General features: G+C 40.6%; 2 protein-coding genes and 1 pseudogene across 5 annotated transcripts in view; all 3 read right to left on the minus strand.

The window, feature by feature from the left end:
• Window positions 1-19044, minus strand: part of LOC123870163 (max dimerization protein 1-like) — a 354224-nt gene that overhangs the window by 99149 nt on the left and 236031 nt on the right. The window lies entirely within an intron of this gene.
• LOC123870611 lies at window positions 7857-7977 on the minus strand (annotated as a pseudogene).
• Window positions 9269-14920, minus strand: LOC123870156. 3 transcript variants are annotated; one of them, XM_045913344.1, is made up of 2 exons: window positions 12277-14920; window positions 9269-9296 (listed from the first exon to the last, which is right to left on the minus strand). In XM_045913344.1, the coding sequence occupies exon 1, from the start codon at window positions 14383-14385 to the stop codon at window positions 12745-12747; it is 1641 nt and encodes a 546-aa protein (XP_045769300.1). In that variant the 5' UTR covers window positions 14386-14920; the 3' UTR covers window positions 9269-9296; window positions 12277-12744. The 3 variants fall into 3 exon arrangements, with proteins under 3 accessions (XP_045769300.1, XP_045769298.1, XP_045769299.1); XM_045913342.1 differs by having other exon boundaries at window positions 9280-9321; XM_045913343.1 differs by lacking the exon at window positions 9269-9296 and having other exon boundaries at window positions 11717-12503; window positions 12601-14920.

Below are 19044 nucleotides of genomic sequence, written 5' to 3' on the forward strand. Positions count from 1 at the left end.
AAATGGTATAAAACGGTATAAAACACGCCACAGTTGGTCGCTCGTGAGATATTTCTTCATGATTATACTTTGCTTTGAAAATTTATTTATGTGTCCAAGTACTACAAAGTTTTAATGTTTGAAAAAGGTCGGCGTTGTTTTTCCAATTAATTTTCCTTGAAATAACAACATCCATTATTTTTGTTTACAACATGTTAACAACTCTAGGTATTCTAGAGTTCATATTTTACTTTGTATGATCTACTAGACGAAGCCCGGCATTAGAATGCCTCTTGTTAGCGTTTCGCACACGAAAGGTGCCAATGGAACCCTATTATAGTAAGCCTCCGCTGTCAGTCCGTCTGTCTTTCTATCAGTCTGTCAGCGGGTTGTATCTCTTGAACCGTAATAGGTAGGTACAGATCACTGAATCTTCATTTCTATTGCCGCTACGAGTACCTATAACAAATAGTAAGTAAAATTTTCAAAATAAATAAATTAAAAAGTGCTATTTCTTGTACAATGGTACGGAACCATTACGGAACCCTTCGTAGGCGAGTCCGACACAATTTAAAAAAAAAAAATTGGTTCATCTGCCCTCGAATGAAACCTCGTTTAATATTTTTTTTTAAATCTCCTCAGATGGTAACGGCAGTAAGTACTGTAAGTATGAAGACAGTTAAATGTTTTTTTACTACTTTAAAGCAGATTTTTCTCTCTTCTAACCCGCTTTAGTTCGCAATGTCTAATGCGCCGTTTTATTTCATTACGACGACAAAGAGTTCCTCGGAAGAAAGACCCGCTGGCTTAATTTTATAGCTGGTATTACGAACATTCCTTACAACGGCTTATGGTTAACGTTAAACTATTTATAGATGTTACGGTCAAAACTTTTGCCCGGTCAACACTATTTTTGGCTGCAAAAACCAATAACTCAAAATACAAAATTATGGTCAAAAGTACATAGTTTTTACAGAAATTGCGTTTAAAACTCTTCGCTGGTATAATAACTAACGTATCATTAATAAGTTCATAAAAATAATGCTTATAAGATTATCGACTGGTCTAATAATGCAAACTCAGTATAAGGTCATTGTAGCCAAGCACAAAATGGGAGCTCTTCGACTTTACACGATTTTTTTTTCTATAACTTCTAGTGTTTTGTAAACGCAAAGTCAGAAACTCGCGAAGGAGGTCTTCAATGAAGCAAGCTAGGTGAAGTGAATGAAGTTGCTACGTAGCGAATCTTCTGGCGCAGCTCATATTGAAAACCTGTAGCGCGCACCGATAAGAATGTGTGTAATCGGGGAGCTTAGATTTAAAATCGTTATTAACCCATGTATTTTTTCTGTCAAAAGCATTATTTACCAATATTTTTCAGTTAAGAGTTAAAACTACTTTTGAAACATGTTTAGCCCAAAGTACTTTTTGCTGTTTTTGCAGTTAAAAATAGTTATGATTAAATAAGAATTTTGTCTGTAACATAGGTATATTTAAAAGGCAAGAAATGTTTGCTTTGACTGGTGCCTTGTGGAATTATGAATGATGAATGCAAGTAAAGTGCCATTGACGTCATTTATGCGCCATTTAATGGGGTTCCGTCGCGTTTATAATATTCCTTTTAATATAAATGAAATTTTGATTAAAATTCTTGCCGCTTGAATATTAATGGCGTTGAGAAAGCCGGAATGTTGGTCGAATGAAATACAATGATTTTTTAATCCAACCCCTTTTTCTTTTGTAAAAATGTGAGTCATATTTTATTTTGACGTTAATTTTGCTGCATTTAATACAGTTTAATATATTTTTCCGTACGGTGAAATACAATAGAATAGGCATGTATTGTGTATTTTTATAGTGTTGTATAAAAAACGTACGCCAGATTGTTGTTATCATCACATTCTTACAATAGCAATTGTTGTGATTCGTTGCATTTATAGTAATTCTTGCTGCAACAATACATTTCAGCCAATAGTGAGAGGTGGTGAGAGTGGCATTCAATCAGTATACCTTAGTAGCCTTAGTATGACTTTGCGCAGCTCGACAACGTTGATAGATTTCGAAAATCTAATTTCGAAATTCAATGTAAAAATTATGAAGCAGTTAAAGGGCATGAAGTTAGTTGTTTTACACTGAAATTCATAGGCAAGATGCGGGCTTCTTTAGGGGACGATTCAGATTACATGTGTCATATTCAACCTTAATACGATGCATTAAGGTTGAATGTGACACATGCCGTTCAAATGGTTCTCTAAAGAAGCCCCTATCTCGACTATGAATTCCAGAGTTAATGTCGTATACAACCGCACTACCAACAATGTTTTTGCTTATGGCGCGTATATGTAGGTACTAGTAGTCGAACTTGAACCTTTTCAAAAAAACTAAATTCACGTAGATAAAGTTTCGCACATCATCTAATTCGTATAGAAAGTTGAAAGAGCTTGCATCCTGGAAACAGATTTAGGCTACTTTTTACTCTAGAAAATTTTCTAAACCTCTTTTTCTCTCTCGTAATGTCTAAATCCAGCTTTATTTCATTACCACGCGACGGACTACAGAACTTTTCACACCAAAGACTTTCAAGCCAACGCGAACGCCTGTAATTCTCGCTTTAAATTAAGGTTAGTTAACGTTCAACCATTTACAAGCATACTCATGGCTTACGGCTAAGAAATTTTTACTTTGACTAACATTAAAGCATCTTCCAAACCTGCGCGACCAAAGCGACTACGAAGTCACTATAACGCGATTTGGCCGCGTCTACAGAGTGAGAGACATACGTGTGCAACACAACACAGCAACAATGCCCTAACAAATATGAGGTTCACGATTCGCACTGTAGGAATAGATTCGCGTCCACATCCCGCATTCGTGATGCAAGTGTGGCCGTAGTTTAAGCTTTTTTTCTGTCGTAACGTCCAAAGCCAGCTTTATTTCATTACTACGCGACGGACAAAAGCGCTTTTCCCAAGAAAGACTTTCAAGCCAACGACGCGACGTCTGTGAGGTTAGTTAACGTTAAACCATTTACAGACCTACTCAAGGCTTACGGCTACAAAACTTTTACTTTGACTTACATTTATAATGTCTTTTGAATGCAAGAAAAAAGGTCAGCACATTACAATAGTGAATACAGCAAAAATGAGGTTTCTTTTACTAGTTCTTGTAAAAGCTGTAAGTAATTTTAATTAAACTAGTCTCTGGCACGAGGTGGATAAAAAACTCAACAAGTTTTGTTGACAAAACTAATTGATGATTAAACGAACTTACCTTAAGTGAAGTTCTATCATAATTATACGAAGGCTTCGTCTGAAGAGATTAGGATACTTGTAGTAGCACGAACCGTGTGGCCATTTCATACACTAAGTTGAGAAATACAAAAAACAAGATAAATACTTTTTTCGTAGGTACCATAGACTATACTTCTCATAGTGACAGCACTGATCGTCATTTTCATTTAGTTTAGAGAGCTTCTTTTTTTTTTTTTTTTTTACTAATTCATACACGGGTGTCTGAAAGGAAAGAAAGGGTGGGAGGGAGCTAATCTCTTCAGACGAAGCCTTCGTATAATTATGATAGAACTTCACTTAAGGTAAGTTCGTTTAATCATCAATTATACTTCGCTTCGTCTTCGAGATTAGGATACTTGTAGATCTTTAGAGATATGACATTTGTAAAAAAATTATCATAATAGATATATTCATATAATCAATTTAATCAATTATATCAATATAACAAAACGTAACAGCTTAATCTTAAGCAATAAAGAGTAAATCAAAGAATTAAATTAACTCATATTATTATTTCCAAAGAAAATAAAAATGCATTTTAAATGTATTAAGAATTGAGATTTAAAATCGAGATTTAAAATTGATATTGCAAAATCATTGCTATTATCAGTTACCTCAACTCTTTGATAAAAAACGTGCGAATGACAAAACTGACCAACGCGCAGTTTTGCGTATTAAATCAATATTAATGGTATTTTCATATGCAGTAGAAGTGGAGGCATGCCTCGTTGAATAAGCTGTAAACATATTAGCTGTAAATATATTAGTGCATATTGCACTTTTATTCAAAACTTCCTTTATCCAACGACTGATTGATTGTGAACAAACTGGTTTATATGGACTTTTTAATCTGATAAACAGTTGATCATTGTTTCTTACAGAAATTGTCCAATTGACATACACTAATAAGGCCTCTGTCGGGTATATTCTGGCTTTTTTTTTTTTTTTTTTGAAAAAAGGTACTTATAATTAAGGAGGGTTGAAAAAGAGCCAGCGCGTGAAGTTTTAATCAAATCTGGTATTTTTATAATAATTCTGTCATCAGCTTTAATTTCAATATTCTGCATATTAATTTTACTTCGTTACAAGATCTAGTAATGTTACAATTTTTTTTGTTAGTTTTTCCATACTAATCTCATCATTGGGGTACCAGCTTTCCAAAAAATTGAATACAATTGAAGGATTCCAAGTAACATTATATTTTTGTAAAGATGGGCGTAGCCGGTAGAAGCCCTTAAACAATCTAGTTAACCTATCATCTGTGCCTATCTTTGTGTTTACAATTAAAGATAAAGCAGATCTATAACTGTTTAAAGTACTATGCTGAATTCCTTTATGAAACATTTCAGTTAAGAAAGTAATTACATGAGTAACTGCAGCTTCATAAGGATCAATATTGTGATTGTTACAAAAAATTAACCATTTTTTAAATACAACATCACATTGTTTAACAGAAGTGTCTGATATTGACGCACTCATGATGTCTAATGCACTTTGTGGAACCCCTCTTCGTGAAAAAAAAAAACGCTGTGCGGATAACTTCGCGGCTACTAGCGTGACTTTGTGTTGCAATTGGCTGTTAGGAACAGATAATAACACGTCTGTATTGGTTCCAAGTATTAACATATCATTACATTTTTTTTTTTTTTTTTTTTTTTTAAGTGGGAACCACGGTTAAGTAGGCCAGAGGGGAACAACTACTATGCCTTCAGCTTTATCTAAAATTATCTTACGAATCATTTTCAAAATTACGGATATTGATGGGAAAGCATAAAAATTTAGTTTTTTCCAATTCAACGTAAAGGAAATTTACTGCTATTGCTCCTGGGTCTCCATGCCAAGAATTATATGCATCGCATTTCTTATTTAGCCTAGTAGCAAATAAATCTATAGCTGGTCTACCAAAGTGTTCTACAATTCTACTGAAGGCATGGACAGTTAGTTCCCACTCGATATCGGGGTGCAATCGTCGCGATTCTGCGTCCGCTACTTCATTATCTTGTGAAGAGATGTAAGATGCATAGACAAAAATGTTTTGTCCTCGCACCAATCCCATAATTTCTTGTTAATATCAGTGAGATGAGGAAATCGCACGCCACCCATTTTGTTTACATACGAACTGGCAGTTGTATTGTCGATGCGAAGAAGTATCTGACAATTATTTCGACTCTTTGCGAAGACCTTTAAACCGAAATATGCTGCCAATATTTCTAAGTAGTTGATGTGCATATTTTTCTCATCTTCACTCCATTTACCATTAGCTTTATCCTTACCACATGCTGCCCCCCATCCTGTTTTACTGGCATCGGAAAAGATTTCTAAGCAGTAGGAATCATCTCTAATAGGATTAACTGACCTTACAATATGTGTCAGCCACCATTCAAAATCTTTTGCTAAATGTTGAGGAATAGTCATATGACTGTCATAGTCCTCAGTCTTTTCTAGAGCTAGATATTTACATCGTTCGATATTCTTGGTGTATAACCAACCATATTGAACGGCGGGGCAAGATGAGGTAAGGTGGCCTGCTAAACGAGCAAACTGTCGAATTGTACATCGCTTTAATTTTATAAATTTCAATATTTCTTGTTTTATTAACATCCTCTTTTCATTAGTGAGAGCGATATGAAAATTTTTGGTGTCAATTATAAATCCTAAATATTTACATCTAGTTTTAGGTATCAACGAACTTTTCTCATAGTTAATTATGAAACCTAACCTATGACTCCAAGATATCGATTGTATGAGTTACATTCTGTTGACAAGCGTGAAATGTGTCAGCAATTATACATATATCATCCAAGTAAATGAATGAAATATATCCCAAAAACCGAAGTAAGGATATTACTGGTTTCATTAACTTTGTAAAAACTATAGGAGCTGTGTTCAATCCGAATGGGAGGACGTTAAATTCGTATGTTTTATTGTTACATATGAAACGTAATTTTTTTTTTTTTTTTAATTTTCCATTTATAGGTATTAAAAAATAAGCATCCTTTAAATCTAGCGTACATAAGAATGAATTTTTCGAAATTAATTTTAAATTTGTTCGTAAGTCCTCCATTTTAAAGTGATTCGTTGATATAAATTTATTAAGTGATTTAAGATTTAGAATAAACCGCTTTTTGCCATTCGGCTTAGGTACAAGAAAAATACTTGAAATATATTGCATATTACATGGTATGCATTCAGATATTGCACCGGAATTTAACAATTCATTAATGACACTTTCAAATTCGTTAATTTCTTCCTGAGAAAAAATTCTAGAGGACGGTGTAAATTACTGTTTCGCGGTTGTGAAAAAAGGAATTTTATAACCATTTTTAATCCACGGTAAAATGACGGCGTCATTAGTAATGAGGCACCATCTGTCATAAAAAGCGGCTAGTCTACCAGCGTTGTGTCGTACCTCGACTACCGGCGTGTCCGAGTGCGCGCGCGCGAGCGCTGCGGCGCGGCGGTGGCCGATGCACTCGACCCCGCGGCGGCGGCGGCGGCGGCGGCGGCGGCCGGCGGTGGCGGCGGCGGCGGAGCTTGGTACTTGCGAGGCTGTTGCGCTACAGGCGCTGACCTCCTTGCTGCTCCCGACTGCCTCGCCAGCGGAAGCGGAGCTTTCCCGTTTAAACACCGATATTGATTATGTTGCGACGACACAGTCTTCATTTCTGTTCCTGATTTATGTATTACTTTTGCTGCTTTTAGTGTATCGGCTAATTTTTCGCCAAAGAGAAAACTGTCAATTCCAGTGGAGTATAAATGATCCTTAATCTCTTTTTTAATAGTAGCAGTTACAAAACTTCGGCGAGACATAGACTCGACAAATTGGGAGTCACATAAGAGTTTGGTTGCGTCTAATAAAAGTTTAATGACGTCAGTCTCTTTACTTTGATTTGTAAACATTTTTGTCAAAGCTTGACTTATACAAGTTATAGCAATTGCTTGTTGGTTCTGTTTAACTTCAATACCTTTGTCCTTTTTATCTAACGCCTCAGACAGTGCAGCCTTTATTTCTGCGTTTAATTGGGGAGATTCAATCTTGAGGCAGTTTCCTGGTGGAAAATATTTTTCAAGGAGGAAGGATTTGGCAGACCCGTGGTCGCAATATATTCCCAACAAACAGCTAGTTCAGTTTGTATTGGAGAACTGTATTTTTTATTTTTAGAAGGGGTTTCACCGAATAAATCCAGTATCCAGTAGTTGTTATCCAAAATAATCGAAGTTTCAGTTGATATTACAGCTGATGTTGAGGGTAAATCGGAAATAATACCCATAATTGGATGATCCAGATCCACTGGGGACGATTGATTCCTCGTATGCTATCGATGATAACGGTCACGTCTTCTGACATATTTGGTTGATTGTTTACAAATCAGTTAATTATTTTAAATCAATTATTAAGCTTGTAACGAAGACACAGGCTCACAACCTGTGCTCAACGATATTGATGTGAAGGTATTATCCTTAAGAGATAAACTCATCACTTTTTTGTAGTAATTAATACAAAGGAAATAGTCTAAATGTGTCTTAACTATCCTCAATGTATATTGACGTGAAGGTAACACTCTCTATCGAAGTGTACTCAACACATAATAATATTACTCGCGGTGTTCCCAGGTGGTCACCCATCCAAGTATTGACCGCGCCTGATGTTGCTTAACTTCGGTGATCGGACGAAAACCGGTGTATTCAACATGGTATGGACGTTGGCTCTCCCGTATTTTCATACCTACAAATCGATGAGCTTACCTTCTTGTAATGACAATGGCGGATTAGAATTGTCCGAAGATGAATCCGATATTGTTCGAGCACGTTTTTGTATCTTTTTTCCAGTTTCTTTATTTTTCGCAGAAGATACTCATCACTACTTTTATTTTTGCGTTTAGGCATTATTAATACTCAAATTCACTACGACTTTTTAAGAATATCGTGTTGAACGGCCAGGCACTAGAACGCGAATGAAAATGACGATCAGTGCTGTCACTATGAGAAGTATAGTCTATGGTACCTACGAAAAAAGTATTTATCTTGTTTTTTGTATTTCTCAACTTAGTGTATGAAATGGCCACACGGTTCGTGCTACTACAAGTATCCTAATCTCGAAGACGAAGCGAAGTATAATTAAGTAGTGTTAACTAACCTTTTTTCTTGCTGGACCAGACGGCTGAATTTTTAGCTTTTGTTTTAGTTTACTTTCGGGGTGGGTTCCTTAAACTCTACCCTAAAAACTTAAAAAGCATAGAGTCTAGATGTAGGTATAACTAGAGTGGGCTAAATTAATCCATCCATTACTTTTACTAATTACTACTAGGTAGGTACTGCACCTTCTGGGCCAGCGCGCTCCACCTTAGGCTGTATTATCTCTAGCTTGATATGATTGTTGTCAAGCGCAAGCCCATTTAGTTATAAAAAAAGGTAATTTGGGGTCTGCATGTTATAATAGAAATTAACAAAATAAATGATAATTGTTCCTGAAATTCATGTAGAATCTCTCGCTCGCATTAGTTCATCGAAAGATTTATTTGGCAAAAGTGTTCATTGTTTTTTTATTTGTATGTGTTTCAAAAGTGTTATTCATTCGTTTATTGTTTTCTCACAAGTGAGTGAAAAGTATCTACTATGCAAGTCTCGGCCGATATAGCAATAATTGACAGCTACGTCTAGTTTCTTTTAAAACCACTTAGGCAGTCGTCATCATCAAAATCAAAGTCATGGTCAAAATAATTTATTCAAAATAGGTACTATTGTACACCTTTTGTTTGTCCGATTTGTTAGATCTTCTTCTTCTTCTTCTCTCTGGGCTGGTTTCCGCACTTAAACGTTTCCGTCTGTTGTGCGTGCGTTGCCCCTCCCCGCCGAAGTCTTCACTCCAGCCATCCAAGCTCGCTCCAGAAGCCAAGTAGACCGCCCAGGTTGCCGAGGACTTCATGGAGTGAGGTTGGGGAACCCAAATGGCGTTCTCGTTGTTCTGCCACGACCATGCACTCCAGGAGCACGTGTGTCGGCGTCTCATCGACCTCCATGCAGGCCCTGCACAGAGGACTGTCGGTAACACCTATAACGAAAAGGTGTTTGTTTAGTGGGCTATGCCCTGTTATGAGTCCCACCACCTTCCTAAGTTTACCTTTGTCCAGGCGGAGTAGTTTGTTAGTTTGTCGTATATCTATGTTAGGGAAAGCCTCTTTGGCTTGCCTGCAGTCAGTTGCGTTTGCCCATAATTGGGAATGCTCCTTAAGTGTTAGTTCATGCAACCAAGTTTTATACTCACTGAAGGGTATGGGTACAATAGGCTGAGGCCCTGTCACCTTCAGCGTCGTGGCCTTGCGTGCTAATGCGTCCGCTGCCTCGTTTCCCTGGTCCCCATCATGTCCTTTGACCCACCGTAGGGTGATATCATTCGACATGGCGAGTGTTTCCAGAGCCTTATGGCAGTCTTGTATGAGTTCGGAGGTTGTCCAGAATTTAGCCAAAGCTTTGAGAACAGCTTGGCTATCTGAGTTAATGTTAATCTTAAAGTTTTTTACCTGTCGATTTGCCATTGCTATGGCTGCGGTTGTAATGCCTACACACTCTGCTTGGAAGACAGAGTTGTCCTTACCGAGTGCGTGACTTATTTTCATGTTTAGTTCTTGGCAGTAGGCCCCTGCTCCTGTGCCAGTTTTTGTTTTGGATCCATCGGTGTACACTTCTATTGCATCCCGTGTTGACTTCGTATCTATGTTTATCTCTGGATATATTTTGTATGGTTTGTCCAGTATGTGTTGTTTCCTGGTTCTGTCACATTTCCACTCCAGGCGTGGTTCTTTGGTTATGCTTTGCACTAGAATTTTAGTGTGCCTTGTGTTCTGTTCTTTCCATAGACCTGAGGTTTTCAGTCTCAAGGCTGCGAGCGTTGCTTCTTCTCTGATTTGTAAGTGTAGGGGCGGGATCCCCAGTATGATTTCAAGTGCTGTTGTTGGTGTGGTACTCATGCAGCCTGTAATGGCGAGGCATGCTTGTCGTTGAAATTTCTGTAGTTCTTGCTGGGCGGTCGTAAGAAGAGTTCTCGGCCACCATATCAAAGCGGCGTATGTTAATGAGCTTCTTACTACCGCTAGGTATAACCACTTTATTATCTTTGGTTTAAGCCCCCATTTTTTCCCCAGCATGCGTTTACATTGGTTTAGTATCGTAAGCGATTTATTAATTTTATCTTCTGTATGCCTTTTCCAGCTGAGCTTGCTGTCCAGAGTCACACCAAGGTATTTTACCTCAGTTGACAGTTTGAGGCTTGTGTTGAACAGAGTTGGTGGTTTGGTTAGCTCTATTTTCCTTTTGTTGGTAAACAGAATCATCTCTGTTTTCTTTGGATTTACGGTGAGTTCATTTTCATTGCACCATCTTTCGATTACGCGCAATGCCCGTTGCATGACTTCATATAATGTGTTCTCTAGTTTTCCACTGATTAAGATGGTGAGATCATCAGCATAACCAATGGTGTAAAATCCGCTTGTGTTTAGTTTGTTTATCAAGTCGTCAACTACTAGGTTCCACAAGATTGGTGATAGGACACCTCCTTGAGGGCAGCCTCTCGCTACTATGCCTTTTGTGACTCCGTTGATATCTAGTTGTATGATTCTTAGTTCTAATAATGCTTTTATCCAGCTGCGTATAGTTCTTGGCGCCCCGTATCGTCCCAAGGCCCTGTCTATGCTATTAAAGGTTGTCTTGTCGAAAGCTCCTTCAATATCAATGAAGACACCCAGTGTTGATAGTTTGTTTTCTAGATCATGTTCAATTTTGCCAACAACGGAATGCAGAGCGGTTTCCGTTGACTTGCCAGTGCTGTAAGCATGTTGGTGTGAGTGTAGGGGTACATGTCTTAGGGTTCCATCCCTGAGATACCGATCAACCAGTCTCTCTAGTGTTTTTAGTAGAAATGATGTAAGGCTGATAGGCCTGAAGGACTTTGGTAAAGTGTAGTCACTCTTTCCAGGTTTTGGTAGAAAGACTACCTTTACTTCTCTCCAGGCTGTTGGGATATATTTGTATGCTATACAGGCCTTATATATTATTTCCAGCCATGGTGTCAGTTGAAGTTTTCCCCATTGTAAAAGTGCAGGGAAAATTTTGTCGGTCCCCCCTGATTTAAAAGGGTGAAAGGTGTCAATAGCCCAGCTGATTCTATCTCGCGTGACTGTGTTGTTAGCAAGATCCCAATCCTCATCTGTGGGATGGTGTCCTAGGTTGTGTTCCCAGTCTGCTGAGTCTACTATTCTACAGCCAGGGAAATGCGTTTCAATGAGCGTTTCGCTTATTTCTTTGTCATCCTTCGTGTATGTTCCGTCAGCTTTCCTCAGCGAGCCGAGTGTGCGGGTGTTGTCGTCTGCTAGAATCTTACGTATGCGGGCTGCAGTGTCGTTCGACTCTATGCTTGTACAAAACTTTTGCCACGCGGTTTTGTCTTTTTCTCTGACGCGTTTGTTGTATTTGTATTGGGCTTCCTTGTAGTTGTCCCAATCTTGTTCTTGTCTGGTGTTTTTTGCTCTGTTGAAAAGATGTCTGAGGTTTTTCCTCATTCTTTCCAGATCTGGGCCCCACCAGCTGTTTTTTGGCAGTCGATTTGTGTTGATTTTCTTCAGAGGACAAGCTTGTTCATAACTTGTCTTAATGCACTCCGTTAGTTTGTTTACGTTTTGTTCGATGTTGTCGATATCGTCGATGTCGTTAGGTTTGTTTGTACCTATCTGATGCGTTAGCAAGGTTTTGTATTTTAGTCTGTTAGTTTTCCTTGGATTTCTCTTTGGTGCGTGTTGGGTTATCATCAGATCTAGCTCATAGCATATCCGCCTGTGGTCGGAGAGCGAAGGCTCGTCGCTGACATGCCAGTTCGTTACTTGGTCTGCAGCTCTGGTTGACGCTAAGGTTAGATCGATTATGGTTTGGTACCTACTCGACACGAAAGTCGGTTCAGTGCCCTTGTTAGTAATTGTTAGGTTGGTTGTTAGTAGAAAGTCCATGAGATTCTCACCTCTTTTGTTGTTGGCTGTGCATCCCCACAGGTTGTGATGTGCGTTGCTATCGACAGAGATAATTAGATCTATGTCGTTGTCCTCACAATGTGTTGTGAGGTCCACCAGTTCTTTTGTTGGTATTCGGTCTTCTATGGGCATGTAGAGTGAGACTAGGACCACTGGTCTTGGTGGTAGTCCCACGCCCTGTTGTATTCCATTTTTTATTTTTACTGCTGTCAGATCTCTGGAACAGTATTGTGTTAGTAGTGACGCTGTAATGCAGCGCGGAATGTAAATGCATGTTCTTGGTGCTTCGTCATTGCAATGTGAAAAGATCTTACCATTGCAGCTTCCGAAACCGCATATGGTTTTACCCCTGACCCACGGCTCCTGGATCAGTGCGATGGTCTCGGGTTCAACCTCCAGCTGCCTTCGTAGCGTGGCCGTGGCGAGATGTTTGTGCTGGAGGTTGGTCTGGATGATTTTTATTTTGTCGCCCTCTGCGCCGGTGGTTGTTCGGCGGGGGCTGTTGCGTCTGGAGCGTTGTGTGTCGCCTTCCTCTCCCGTGATTTCGTATTGATCCGGGAGTCCGCCAGCACTTCCTCGATATTGTCTAGGACAGCACTCACGGAAGGCTCAGGTGTCACTGGGAGCTGGCCGGTTGGTCCATCCACATCCATGTCCCGATCCGCATCAGGCTCCTCTCGAGTTTCAGGCGCTGAGTCATGCCCGGGCGGTACATCACTCAGTCCTTCACTCGTGAAGAACCTGATGTAGATGGAGCCCGTGGAATAGGCGACCTTCCTGCCGCGCGCCAGAATCGTTGGCAGCTCTACATTGGGGATTCCTAATATTAGGAACACCCCAGGAGGGCTGCTGGTTGTTCTACGGTAGCTGAACAGGGTCCACTGTGACACTCCGTACCATGGGTTTTGGTGAGATAGGACCTGGTGTAGCTGGCCTATCTCCCCGTCGTAGTCAGGGACATAAAGTCCCGACCTAACCCTGACTGGGATTTCGGTCTGTTTTATCACAGTGAGCCCTGTTCCGCTCCTGGGTGATGTTAGTTTTGGCACCACGTTTATGAGCCAGTTACAGGCTTGGTCATCGTGGCACCACATTTTTAGTACACCCTCGCTGAGGAAGGCCTTACCCTCAAACGCCGGGGCGTATCGGGTTTGGCCTGGTGCCAGAGGCTCGATACAGGCCGCGAAAATCGCCTTCTGTATCTGGGCCTGAATGGCATTCGCCTCATCTTGGGTAAGGTCAACTCTGGGGGTGGTGGTTACAGCGACGCTCAGATGCGATTGGGCTGCTGTGGCATAGGAGCCCTTCGCATCTCGGGTGTGTCTGTCGTCAGTCCGTGCGCGTTTGTGTTCCCCCCTGGGTGAAATCGTGTCGTCAAGTCTGTCTCTTTTCTTGTTCGTCTGACTCGATGACGTCCCGGGGTCCTGTCTGTCTTTTGTCTGTCCCCTGTTCCGCTTCCTAAAGCGCGGGCGTGCCCTCGCTTTAGGTGGGTTCAAGGTCTTTGTTGCGTCTGTTTTATCTGTTGGTTTGTTGGATGTTGTTTTTGTTGTTGTTGTAGTTGGGGGTCGAGCGGTGTTGGAACCGCCAGGGCCCGTTGCGCCCCGCGCCTGGATTGGGTTCCCGTCGGGGTCAGTGTGACCACCATCGTTCCCCCTGTCCTCGACTGCGGTTTGCCCAGCCCCGACAGTGGTGGTGCTCGACTTCCCCGAGGCATTAGGGTTGCGATCGGGGGCCGATACCTGCCCGCTCGCCTGTTCGCCTGCGGAACAGCCAGGGGTTGCGCCAGTGTCCGCAGAAGGCCGGCCGCCACTTAGTGGGGGTCGTCCCTCGCTTCCACCTTTGCTTCCTCCGGCCAAGTGGCTGGCGTCCGCGCTTGGGCAGTCGGGTTCCTTTCGCTTCCCGCCTCCGTTTTCCCTACCGTCCGTCGGTCTGTTTTTCAATTTGTCCGTCTGTTCGTCTGCCTGTGTGTCCGTTTGTTTTCGTGTCCGTCTGTCTGTCCTGTTCCCCTTGTTTTTCCGTCTTTGCTTGGGGGCCACAAGCGTCCATGTGCTTGCGCTGGCAGGCACAGGGATCGCTTCGGCAAGGGAGGACATGTCCATGTTAGTAGCCGAGGTCGTTGTTTTTTCATTGTCGAACCGATGGTTTGCGGGTCTTTGCCCCCTCCTGATACGGTGGGGCAGCCTGGGCCCTGGGCGCCGTCGGTAGACGTCGCCTGGGTGCCAGGGTGGGATTTGGGCACTGAGCCGCTACCCACCAGGAGACCGAAATTAGTTTTAAGATCCGCCATTTGTTTTTTAAAAGTTTGTGTGTTATCTGAGTAGTGTTTGTGTGTGTCTCTGTGTGTAAGTGAGTGTGGAGTGTGCGGGAGTTTAGGATTAATTGAGGGACTTTTATGATAGGACATTTGGTTTAGGAGTAGGCTGGGGGAACACGGGAAAGGGTTACTTGGACACTGCTCGGTGTTGGGAGTGGTACCGTAGCAGTCCTTCTTGTCCAGGGTCCTGGAGGACGCCGGCGATCCGCAACCCCGCCGACCCGCCCGGTTGCATGAAGGGTGCCTCGTATAGCCGAACCAGCGAATGTCTAGGAGCCGCCTGGTATAGGCTACAACCCAGATCATTCGCTAGTTCAGCCACGCCGATTTGTTAGATTTGATGGATGATTAAAGCGGTGATAATTAATTACGTAAACTTAAAACTAAAGCTACGAGGGTTCCAAACGCGCCCAAGGCTGATAAGAGCCATCAAAGCACTACAGCCCTGGGTCAGGTTTGGCTTGGTCAAGCAAACAGCACCGTCGGGGCTGATCAGATGCTGCTTCCTTCCAGCTCCTAACCTCCAGAACTCTCATGTCCATCTCCACTCCATCAACCCACCGACCTCTAGGTTTTCCACGGCCTCTGCGACCCTCTGGTCTGCGGCACTTAGGCAGTAGTTGGTCGTAAGTTGCTTTATCTTAAGCCTATACAGTATCAGGGGGCACGGCAGTGCCCCCGCCAAGACGAGCCAAACGGCGGCCGGGGCGCTACGTACCTTTTTCTCGAAGTGTTTCGCCGTATTTTCGACCCGTCATAACTTCGGTCTGGATGACGCTAGAAAGCTGAAATTTTCAGTATAAGGTGTCCTCAGCAAATTTACCAAATATACCAAATATCAAATATCTAGCTTTTATGGTTACAGATTTATTGATACCTAAAATACGCCGATTTCGTCCCTCACTGATGATCATCAAAACCTCTACTCAAAACCTCTAAGGTACTTCCCGAAGTCCTAGAAGACTGAAATTTGGTATGTAGACTAGAAATTGCATACAAACTACAGGAAAATTAGGACTTTGGAAATTCCCCCCCTCTACGCCTCTTATGAGAAAAGCAAATCTGTAAATTCTGTCGCTAGAATGCTGATATTTTCAGGATAAGATGTCCTTGGCAGACTTATTAAACGTACTGAGTATCAATTGTCTAGCTTTTATAGTTTCAGATTTATTGACAGGTAAACTTCTAGTCTGTAATTCTAGGGCACTTCCCGAAGTCCTAGAAGACTGAAATTTGGTATGTAGACTAGAAATTGCATACAAACTACAGGAAAATTAAGACTTTGGAAATTCCCCCCCTCTACGCCTCTTATGAGAAAAGCAAATCTGTAAATTCTGTCGCTAGAATGCTGATATTTTCAGGATAAGATGTCCTTGGCAGACTTATTAAACGCACTGAGTATCAATTGTCTAGCTTTTATAGTTTCAGATTTATCGACATTCAAAACCTCTAGTCACAAATTCTAGGGTACTTTCTGAAGTTCTAGAAGACTGAAATTTGGCATTAAGTAGGAATTTCAACAATTATGAACAACAGATAAATTAAGAAATCGGGTCCCCCTTCATCCCCTCGTATATGAGATGCATATCTGTAAAATCTGTTGCTCGAATTCTAAAGTTTTCAGGATAAGATGTCCGTGGCAGATTTATCAAACGTACCAAGTATCTGTGTTTCGTGAAGTCCTAAAAGACTGAAATTTGGTATATCTGCTTCAAAATTGAGTTGCAAGATTCCACCCGAACAAACATATTTACATACGAGTACATTGCAAGTTGAATAAAAGCTTTTAAAAAAAGAGGTAACGATAGAGAGGGCCATGAAAATGATGTACCTACAAAAAATAGATCCAAAAAAATCTAGGGCACCTGCCAAAAAGAAATGAAATCCCACCAAAAACATTTCATGTAAAAAGGTAGCCAAGACTCACAAGTTCATAATGTTTTCACTGTTAAAAAGTTATGAGATCTCTAGTAGAGCCAAGCCCCTAGCTGAGCTTAGATTTGTGCTGGCCATGGGACCTATCCCAAGTCCAAAGTAATATAGCTCTTAAATGTTCTTGACTGTATCAAATTTATAACAATAAATAACAAATCACTCTACTTACAAGCTCTGATTCTACAAACCCTATATCTTGGTAAAAAAATTACGGCTTGGCCGTTTACAGTTCGTGGATTTTTTATCTGAAATGACATCTAAGCCCGGAATTGCTTCTGCGACCATCACGAAGTACAATACAAATTAGTAATTGTCGAACAAACTATTCCTTAAGGCCTTAAAATATGTTATGTCATGTAATAGTTTTACGAACATTAAACGGCCAAGCCGTCCTTTTTTACCAAGATGTAGGGTTTGTAGAATCAGAGCTTGTAAGTAGAGTGATTTGTTATTTATTGTTATAAATTTGATACAGTCAAGAACATTTAAGAGCTATATTACTTTGGACTTGGGATAGGTCCCATGGCCAGCACAAATCTAAGCTCAGCTAGGGGCTTGGCTCTACTAGAGATCTCATAACTTTTTAACAGTGAAAACATTATGAACTTGTGAGTCTTGGCTACCTTTTTACATGAAATGTTTTTGGTGGGATTGTATATTTCATGTAAGACAACTTGTAAGTTAAACACTACGCTAGTGTATAAAAATTGACATATTTCTTGTCAAGGCAAGAGATAACGGCCGCCACTCACACCGCACTGTAATTGGACGCTCGCAGACGCTTAAAATTTATTCTCAACGCGCTCGCTCGGAACAATTTGTGATGCTCGGAAATGTGATAAACGTACTTACACCATATTTAATACGGCGAAAATTTTTAATGCCTTCCAAATATAACCGTTTCTCATTTAAACTTGGTGATAATTTTGATTTTTTAAAGTCATAAATTAATTTTGCGGTACGAAATGTTTATTATCTGGGAAGTTTAAGTCATAATATAACTTTTAGGGTTCCGGATCCGATGGGTCCTGACTCAATGCTTAGTAAAAGGGTCCCTATTACTAAGCTTCTTCTGTCCGTCTGTCTGTCCGTCTCTCCGTCTGTTTGTCGGTGGTCCGTATCTCATAAACTATAAGTAGATACAGAGTTGAAATTTTCACAGAGTGGATATTTTTGTAACAAAAAATATTAGGTATTAATAAAAAAAAATTACTGCTCAACAAATAGTAAAAAATTCAAAATGTTTCATAGTGTTTGTTATACAAGATATACCTATCTTGTACGATGGAACGGAACCTTTCGTGTGCAAGTCCGACTCGTATCTGACCGTTTTTTTAGGTGTTTGATATATTTTATGATCCTTTACAGTGTGACATGTTTATTAAAGTGAGCTCTTTTGGACGTAAAATGTTATTTTACAGTAAAAGCTTTTGAGGAAATTTTCAATAAGTATTTTAATAGTTTGAAAGCGATTTAAACTAATTTTTTTTATAAGGTTTATGAGCACAGTTTTGCATTCTGGGCTTTTACATTCATTAAGTTATTTTATGAACTGTAAAATGTAATTCGTTTGTATGAAAAGCTTTGGTCATAACCTTCGCTAGTTATATTATTTTTTCCTTTGTTTTTATCACATCATTTCATCATCCATCATCCTCATCAACCGACAGACATCCACAGCTGGACATAGGTCTCTAGTAGCGATTTCCATGCGACTCGTTTGATGTCGTCCGTTCACCTAGTGGGGGTCTTCCATCGCTTTTCGTGGGGGGGCTTTTCGGTGAGAGGTCTCCGTTCTAGCGCCTTGGGACCCCAACGTCTACCGGTTTTCCGAACTATGTGCCCTGCCTCTTGCCACCGCAGCTTCGCAAACCGTTGAGCTATGTCAGTTACTCTGGTTCTCCTACGGATCTCCTCATTTCTGATTTGATCACGTAGAGAAACTCCAAGCATATCTCTTTGTAAATATCTACCTTGTGTTGACAACATTCACGACCAGGAGACGTACCTGAAACAAAGATAACAAAAACATTTAATTTTAATCGGATATATTCTTTTTCATGAAACCGGCATGTCTGAGAGTAGTTCTTCGTACTTTTCTCAAAGGTGTGTGACGTGTGTATATAGTCTACAAATCCACACTTAGCCAACCTAAACCCTTCTCATATTGAACGGATACTCGTACCGTCAGGTGGATGGAGATGACAATGATGTTTTTTATAAGTAACTAGCCGATGCCCGCGACTTCGTCCGCGTGGATTTAGAAATCCCGTGGGAACTTTTTGATTTTCCGGGATAAAAGTAGCCTATGTGCTAATCCAGGATAATATCTACCTCCATTCCAAATATCAGCCAAATCCGTCCAATAGTTTTTGCGTGAAGGAGTAACAAACATATGCACATACATACACACGTTCACCCACACTTTCGCTTTTATAATATTATACTGAAGTGTGATTCAAATTAGCCGCGCTAAATCAAATATTTTGTCATATTGACCAACTTTATA

Source organism: Maniola jurtina, chromosome 12 (genome assembly GCF_905333055.1).
Source record: "Maniola jurtina chromosome 12, ilManJurt1.1, whole genome shotgun sequence".
Classification (NCBI taxonomy): domain Eukaryota; kingdom Metazoa; phylum Arthropoda; class Insecta; order Lepidoptera; family Nymphalidae; genus Maniola; species Maniola jurtina.

Coding starts and splice junctions, on each gene's coding strand:
- LOC123870156 (XM_045913344.1), bottom strand. CDS start 14,385: ATGGACATGTCCTCCCTTGCCGAAGCGATCCCTGTGCCTGCCAGCGCA.